At 37.0% G+C, this 8,835-nt stretch overlaps 1 protein-coding gene across 1 annotated transcript in view; it reads right to left on the minus strand.

The window, feature by feature from the left end:
- Nucleotides 1-344: 344 nt before the first annotated feature.
- The window catches only part of B3GLCT (beta 3-glucosyltransferase), a gene marked incomplete at both ends in the record, with an annotated part of 53,219 nt that continues 44,728 nt past the window's right edge, over nucleotides 345-8,835 (minus strand). Inside the window, 5 exons of the mRNA XM_080613836.1 lie at nucleotides 345-512; nucleotides 3,034-3,178; nucleotides 3,642-3,761; nucleotides 4,689-4,788; nucleotides 6,761-6,874. Of these exons, the coding sequence (XP_080469962.1) occupies nucleotides 345-512; nucleotides 3,034-3,178; nucleotides 3,642-3,761; nucleotides 4,689-4,788; nucleotides 6,761-6,874 (647 nt within the window). The remainder of the gene's footprint in view (nucleotides 513-3,033; nucleotides 3,179-3,641; nucleotides 3,762-4,688; nucleotides 4,789-6,760; nucleotides 6,875-8,835) is intronic.

Raw genomic sequence — 8,835 nt, forward strand, 5'->3', positions numbered from 1 at the left:
TAGGATCTCAAATATGTAACTTCAGCTTTTGAGAGAACAAAGGAAGGAGATGTAAATCGATGCTGCCTGACTCCAAGTCCAAACCAAAACACAAAGTTGTATGAGACATTTTAAATGTTTCAAGCTCACTGGTATACAAAACCCCAAAACATCTTAAAAAGAAACCAAGTGTGACAAAAGAGTCAATTAGGTGCCTTCTCCCATTGCTCTAAGAAACATAACAAACAGGAACAAACCTTGTCTTCTGTATCATGAACAGATGAACAACGTGAGAACACCACAAAAATCACAGTAGTGACTGTCTCTCCTCTGCAGTACATCCATCAACATTTACATTCTACTGCTTATAAATCCTCTCTGTTATATCCAACTTTCTTTCCATTAAGTGACTCTTCCGTGTCTGGTGCCAGCCATGTGAAATATACCTTCACTGGATCAATATTCCAATGCTTGTGAAATGATACTGGAATTTGGTGAGAAAGGTAGCCTTTTGGGTAGTCCATTGGCCTTGCCTAGGGTGGAAGAATAAACCAAAACCACTAGTACTCCGTGATGAAGAATAAGTTTAGAACAAGAAAGTACTGTTGTCCAATGGCCTGTGTATCACAACAAAGCAATGTGGCATTGACAAAACATACACAAAGGGGTTTTCACATCATTATATTAAATCAATTGACAGGCATTAGAGTTTAGATATCCAACTCGCACTGCAGTCATCATGCTATGAAGTACACTGTCATTAAACATGTCCTATTCCTCAGGATGAAACCGTCACCATCTATGAAAGTGAATGATGCAGTATAGTTTGTATTGCATCTTTTTAAAGATACAGTTTTGTTTCAATAACAATAGATTTTAAGTAATACTCTCCTGCTCCTCCTATTAATGAGAGTTGTCAGCACTTCCAGTGCAACTGTAGGATCCTAAGAGGGACGTAAGCAGCCAAAATATATGAAGTTTTATGATGGGGAAAGGTTACCAAACACAGAAATACTGTGGTGTTGGAAAACTGCATTGTTATTCTTCATCAAGTTATATCAAAAGAGACAGGATTACAACACAGCTACTCGATGCAGCTGACTTCTCCATGCACCAAGCATGTTTCATTTCCTCTGACAGCATGTAAGTACATCAATATATAAAAAAGCCCCACCTGTAGCAGTCCTTGGTAAAACAGAATCATAGCATAGTTTGGGTTGGGAGGGACCTTTAAGGGTCATCTAATCCAACCTCCCTGCAGTGAGTAGGGACATCTTCAACTAGACCAGGTTGCTCAAAAACACATCCAACTTGGCCTTGAATGTCTCCAGTTTGAAGATATCTTTGCTTCTGTTTCATAATATATACACAGTAAAATTTTGGATTCATGTACTTCAAGGAACATTGTACATCATAGTATTTCAGTCAAGCCTTTAAAAAAATAATTTTCTTCTTGACAGAAAATCCAATTTTGTTTTTCTCATTTTTAAATATTTATTGCCTAAGAGTGGAATTCGTAGAATAAGCCCACTCAGTTTTTATTCAGTAGTTCGCCCCCCACCCAGGTTAATTTTTGTTCAAGGTATGTTAAACTAGAATTTGTTGTAAACAACAGTAAAGATGAATTACAATTCAAGTGCAGTTTTCTATGTGGAAAATCAGACTTCTAGGATTTCACTTTCAAAGTGATTCAGTAGCAAATGTACACCATTAAGAATTACATGGAAGTGCCCTGTTCTGTTGTATAAGGGCCGCTCCTACCTATCTGTAAAACCAGTTCTGTTCTTTCTGACTCTCCTTTAGTTAGGTGTTGGGGTTTTTTAAACAAACACCTATGCCAGCACAAATTATTCAACAACTCTGTTGACTTTGTAAGATGCATTACTTGCTTTCTACACTGAAAGGAGTAAGCGATGATGAAGAAAACAGGAAAGTAAACAGCTATGATTTTTTTACACGGACAAGGAATTAAAATGTTTAATAGTGCTTTCTCAGCCTTCCCATTCCTCTAAATAGTAAATGTAATCAGAAAGAGAATCTTAATACAAGAAAACATAATTTAAATAGCAAACCTTTCCCCCCCACTGACAGCTGCTTTGAATTACATGGCGATTTACAAATTTTCAAGTAGCATTTTATCTTAATCTCGGTTCATGTTGAGATGCACAGGTCTTTCCAGTTTTTAAACTAGATTAACACCTGAAAACCATCGAACACCACACTGATTAAAATGCTGATTTTTAAAAAGGCTGTGTAATGTCAGGAAAAAATGGTAAGTGCTTCTCCTCTTTCCTGCCATGGGAGGAAGGTAAAGTGGTTTATGAAGCAGCAAATCTCTGGCATTGTGTTTTCAATTGTAATGCTGCAGTTAGATTGTTAAATATTCTGGAAGACAGAAACAAGATTCTAATCTATTCCAATCCATTTCTCCCAAACTGGAGAATACAGTCATAAGAAAATTATGTTTTGTGACCTCTTTTTTCCCCTGTGTTAGCATAGGGCAATTTATAAATTTATACTATTCTGCAGAATTCACCACAAAAGCAACAGTTCTGGGAATAATTCTACATTTTATATTTTCACTAATGAGGTATTTCAGAATATTAAACACTGCATCAATAGAAAAATTGGTAAGTAGAAAAGAAAAATTTACTGAAATATTTCAGAGTCAGTTCTCCATTACCTGAACAAAAAAGTATTGTGATGCAGGGTTTCTTCTTTTCGTAGAGAACATATCACAAGTATTCAAAGCATGTGGCTCCTATTTCTTTTTCAAAATTCCCACTTCTGACAGCATTTTTTACAAAATGTAGTCTTAGAGTAACTGAAATATCTTTTAAACTATTACAGCATTGTGATAATCCCTGCTTTGAGAATATTATTTGCTTGCTCTGCAGAGAAATAAGGTATAGGAGCAGCATCTTGGTTATAGTTATTACACATTGATTGAGTGTGCATTATTTATGAGTTTGAAATATTTATGAATCCTGTTCTATGTGCATACCTGAAATAATGAAACATACATTAAATACGAGTAAAAAATAACTCTCTGACCTGATGGAAAAGTGGACTATGTGTTACAGGAATTCCTAAGCCACTGAAACACATCCCAAGGACCATATCATCAGGCGCATCCATGCTGTAACACCGGCATTTACTAGCAAGTAGTTTCTGAACAGCTATTCTGCTGAAAACCATCCTGGATTGAAAAAAAAGGCAAAGAAACATGTAAGACAGTAAGTACCAGAGAAGCCAAATGACTGTAATTACTAAATATTGATAAATGATATAACTGCACAACAAAATGTGGCCCTCTGGTACAACAGATCTGAAATTTCAGAATTTGAGAAATCAGTGTTGACAATTACTGCAAGAGGCATTTTCTGAAAAAGAATTACTTTATTTTAGTTAGTTTTAATTACTTTTAGGACCAGCCAAGCTAAAATTATCCCTTCTGAAACCAACTGCTTTCCTCTACAAATCTGTTCCCACCAGCACAACTTCTTACTAGTTAGGACATTTGGGTCTTGGAGCATCATTGCATTTTAACTGTAGCAGGAAACATCACTGTTTCTGCTGTAACTGATTTGTGTTGCAATTCAAAGTATTTGCAATCAAAGCAGGGACTGATGTAGATCTCAGCAGGAGTTTAAATAAATTACCCTCCTCCGCCAGTGATGTAACTATATCCTCCTGTTCCCAAGCCATAACCGTACCGCTCTCCAAGAAATACTGGTTCATTTGGGTCGTAGCAGCTGAGCAATTTGCGGAGCCTGAAGATACTATAATATGAAAAAACAATTTAAACCCCACCATTTAGACGTTCAATTTGCAACAGACACTGCTAACCTAAATGCATTGCACTAAATACCACAAAAATGATAGGAGAAATTCAGAAATTATACAAAAAAACAGAGATTAAACTTATGTTGCTGAATTTGGTCAAATGATGAATCAATTAGCTTAAAATACATTTCTGAAGCAAGCAAAGTTTATCAGCAAAACTGAACCTCATCTCAGAGAAAACATGAAATTATTTTTTCCAAACAATGGTAACATCTTTGCAAATCATCTTTTCTCTGCAGGAACTGAAAAGCAAACAGCTAGATTTAGTTATACGACTATCAATTTATCTACAGTTACAGCCTCTTCCAAATTCTTCTTCTGTCACAAGCTTTAATGTGAAGTGCTATCTTGAAGCACTTATTCTCATGGTCATGACCCTGTGATCCTCCTGGTTGACTGCTGTGCCTTATTTCACTTACACTGCAGTGCCAGTTTTCATGTGAACAAGGTCTAAATTTCTACCAAAGGCAAGTCCATGGATACGGGTGTGTGTGCCTGACACAGGCCCTAGCTTATGGAACCTTTCTTGTGGCACATTACATAAGGAATACATCTTAGAAACTGTATTAGCAAATGACTAAAATCAACCAGCTCAGACATACCTATACTGAAGAATCACAATTTGTAATCATATTCAGAGTATATGGTTTCATAATAACAATAATATGCATAGTTTTTATCAAGTTACAAGATTACGTTGGTTTTAATATCAGTCAAAGAATGCTGAACGAAAGTGAGAATTTTTTTCTTTAAAGGAATATGAAGCTACATAACTAATAAAACATAAATACATAAGAGATGAAGATTGCTAAAACTCCTACTGACATGAACAGTGGTAATTCCTGAAGTATTGCAATGTATACCTTATTAGTGTGTCATCATCCACTATGACTAACCAAGGAGTTCTGGAAGAGCTATGATTCAAAAACCTTTCCAAAATCGCAAAAGTTTTCCCACAATGACCTAAAGGAAGAGGAAAAACAGAATATACATTTAAATAAAGTGAGATTTTATAACAAACCATTTTTCATGCATTAAATCAGTATTGTACTGCACTGTAGAAAACATTTTGGTAATGACTGGTAAAATATTTGAGATGAAAGTTTAAATTACATCCTTTGTTGTGCTGAATGGTATTTGTACAAATTGTTCCAGTGCAACAACTGCTTTCTATGCAGGAATGCACTTTTGAAGGATGCTGAAACATGAAAACCTGAAAAATAAGCTTTATTCCAGCTATCCTGTTAAGATGTTGAACAATCCTGGGCAAAGTGCTACTCTTAATCTCTAAAACGGTAAAATGAGGAGACTGATAAAAACATGTTCTGCAAAATACTCCAAGATATTTTCATAGCATTTCATGATATATCAGTCAGGTCCATTGCTTTTATATAAATATTTAAGTTTACATTAATCTACCGTACTCATCATCAGCAACTCAGGTCCTAATAAAGACTTTCCTTAGAGGAAGTTAACATTTATCACAATACTATAATGAAGTTGAGAGGTAAAACACCCTTTACTGGGAATTTAGGAGTAAAACACCCTTGTTCAGAATGAGCAGGACAAAAGAAACAAGAAATATCACACTTCTACTGGATCTCCTTTAGATTCCAGAAATATCTAATTGCAAACAGTCTTTATTCATCTAGATTACAGCTGATTATCTAAAGCAATTATTGCTATCAATATTACAATTACTACACAATCATTAAAAAATAAGGACAGGATATTATATTTGAAGCTACTTCCATTAAAACATTTTTTGAGAAAATGAAGTACCTCTGTGCTGAAGAAATGGAGAAAGTCCTGGATTTACTGATTTTGTGAAACCATAACAATGCATATTGATATATGAATATTTGCAAAATTAAAACCAAGATTTCAATATTATATTCCATCAAGAAAGATGGACAAAAATAGTATTAGAGCAAACTCGGTATGATTTGTTTAATTTAGAATGCCAGTTGCCCACTGCACCCCCCAGCCATGCTCAAAAGCCAAATGTGGAAGATTCGTTTCCTCTGGTGTGACTAGGACTACTGGGCACAGCTTCTACAGGTGATCCACACATGCCCGGGAGATCTGCTACCTCCTGAAAGCACCCACTGGTTGCACAAGTCACACTGCACACATGAAAATGAAAATCCCAGTCTGTTCTCTCTCTGCCTCTAACAGACCCTGTGGAGGACAAAAAACAAGGGCAGCTGGAAAGCTGCAAATAATCCAGAGATCAGAACAACTGACCTAGTGGGCCAGGTAAAGCTAATAGGCCACAGCTTGGACACTCCTAATTCAGAAGGTAATAGCCTGTAGCGGAGACTATAAACCTAAGAACACGTGATCATATGAAAGGAAAAAACCCTTAAAATTAATAAACTCATGGAAGCCATCACATCCATAGCCTTTTTTATATTCAAATACAAAGTAAATTAAAATCACATTATTTTTTTCATAAAAAGATCTTCCAATCTTAACATTTAGTTTTTGTGCTTAAATCAAGGCATACTAGGCACAAGCATGTAATATTTGTATATCAAATGTCACTGTAGTTTATGTCCAGTAACCAGTTGGCACTGTCCGAGGTATTCTGAAATAAACCTATGACTTCTGCTACTAATGATAATGTTACTCAAGATCATCAATAACTCAAGAGTTATTACTCTTATCCCAAGTAATAACAGTAATTTTTGTTTCTTGGCATATATCAGCATATTTAGGTTTCCACTAAGAAGAACATTCTTATTACACAGGTGAACTGTACTCTCCATCCATTTCCTGTGTGGTAAAAGCGTTCTTTCTGTTTAGGCTGCTCAAATGTGCTGTAGAAATTCAGAATCTCTGAATTTCATACTATACATGAAATACAGATATCAGCCATAAGACTTACAGACAATTGTTTGTGCAAAACTGACAACAACAGTCAATAGCTCACCTCTGTCAGTATTAGGTATGCCTAAATCTATAGTAGGAATGGAGATGTCTGCATAATCACTGTAGTATTCAATAAGGGCAGCTTCTCTTTCCCAAGTCTGCTTTACGACTGGTACTGCAAAACAATTGTTGACATTTAAACACAAGTAACTCGATTAAAATAAGTACTTGATCAAAACATTTATGCACCTTGTTAACTGACATATTCCTTTGCATGGAATATGCTGTTCAAATGTTTCAAATTCAGCATCATGGTTTAAATGTTCATTCTTCTTTCTTGTCTACAATATTTAGAGAGAAACAATTTTACATTTTTTATGAAAACTAGTCAGGGCTGGTTTATTTATATAGCAATAAATTTTATTTTAAAATATGATTACAGTTCTATTCATATTACATTGAAACTGTGATGTTTACATTTATGCTAACCAAAGGAAGGAATTCATTACTTTTACACTTGCTATGGTAGACTTTATAGCACACATCAGCATGAACACTATCAGAGATAAATCATTCTTACAGTCTCGAAACTTCCAGCATTGAAGTATGCATTTTTAAAAGAGCACATCCACTGTACAGTGTATAAAGTATTCTGAATCAGAAACAGACCAAATGCACCTTTTGAAATACTACACTTGTGTTATATACATCATATCTGGCAACAATGTCATATTAATGCTCAAAAGCACCTGTTTCTGGAGACACATTCACAGAAGGACATTTATTATACAATCAGTTTTGATCCCATGGAGAATCTATTCAAAGGAAGAATGCTTAATGTTTCTCTACAAAAGCAATCCTCTTATTAGATTGCCATTCTACATGAACATTTAAAATTGATCATAAGAAATTCTAATAATGATTCTATGAATGTTTAAACTATAGCCAGAAGTGAATAAATCACAGGTAATACAAAAAAAGGCCAAAAGCTTCTGCAGGGTGTTTGGAAGAGAACTATCAGATTAAAAATAATGATCTTTTGTTCATTTTAAAAATGAACAAAAGGACTTAAATGACCAACTACTCTGAAACAGTTATTAACTGCTGTCATTAACTGTCTGCTTTATGTTCTCTGAAACCATTCAGTAGGTCTCGCTGGTAGCAGCTGGTTCTTGAAATGGGGGAAATATTTATGTAACTTCCCTTTGCTGCTATGTAACTGATGCTTGTGAACAACTCATTTTACCTCCTTGCTGGAATCATCCATCACCTAACTTGACGTTTGCTGCTGTACTGGGTTTGCATGGCAAGGTTTTGCTAGCAGGGGGGCTACAGGGGTGGTTTCTATGAGAAGCTGCTGGGAGCTTCCCCTACATCTGACAGAGCCAATGCCAGCCAGCTCCAAAGACAGATCTACTGCTGGCCAAGGCTGAGTCCATCAGTGATTGTAGTAGTGCCTCTGAGATAGTGTATTTAAGAAGGTGGGAAAAAAAACCCTGCACAATTGCAGCTGGAGAGAGGAGTGAGAACATGTGAGAGCAGCATCTCTGCAGACAGCAAGGGCAGTGCAGAAGGAGAAGAGGAGGTGCTCCAGGCACCGGAGCAGAGATTCATTCCCCTGCAGCCCGTTGTGGAGCCCATGGTGAAGCAGCTGTGCCCTGCAGCACATGGAGGTCCATGGTGGAGCAGATTCCTATCCATGGAGGACCCCATGGTGGAGCAGGGGGATGCCCAAAGGAGGCTGTGACCCCATGAGAAGCCCACACTGCAGCAGGCTCCTGGCAGGACCTGTGGCCCCGTGGAGAGAGAAGCCTGCACTGGAGCAGGTTTGCAGCAGGACTTGTGACCTCACTGGGGACCCACACTGGAGCAATTAATGAAGAACTGCAGTCCATGTGAAGGACACACGTTGGAGAAGTTCACTGCAGCACTTCTCCATGGGAGGGACCCCACTCTGGAGCAGGTAAAGAGTGTGAGGAGTCCTCCCCTGAGGAGGAATGAGTGGCAGAGATGTGATGAACTGTCCGCAACCACCATTCCCTGTCCACTGCACCACTGGGGTTGAGGCATTACAGAAATTGGGAACAAAGTTAAGTCTGGGAAGAAGGGAAGGCTGGGGGGGGAAAGTGTTTTTAA

This window comes from Psittacula echo (assembly GCF_963264785.1).
Source record: "Psittacula echo genome assembly, chromosome: 3".
Classification (NCBI taxonomy): Eukaryota; Metazoa; Chordata; class Aves; order Psittaciformes; family Psittacidae; genus Psittacula; species Psittacula echo.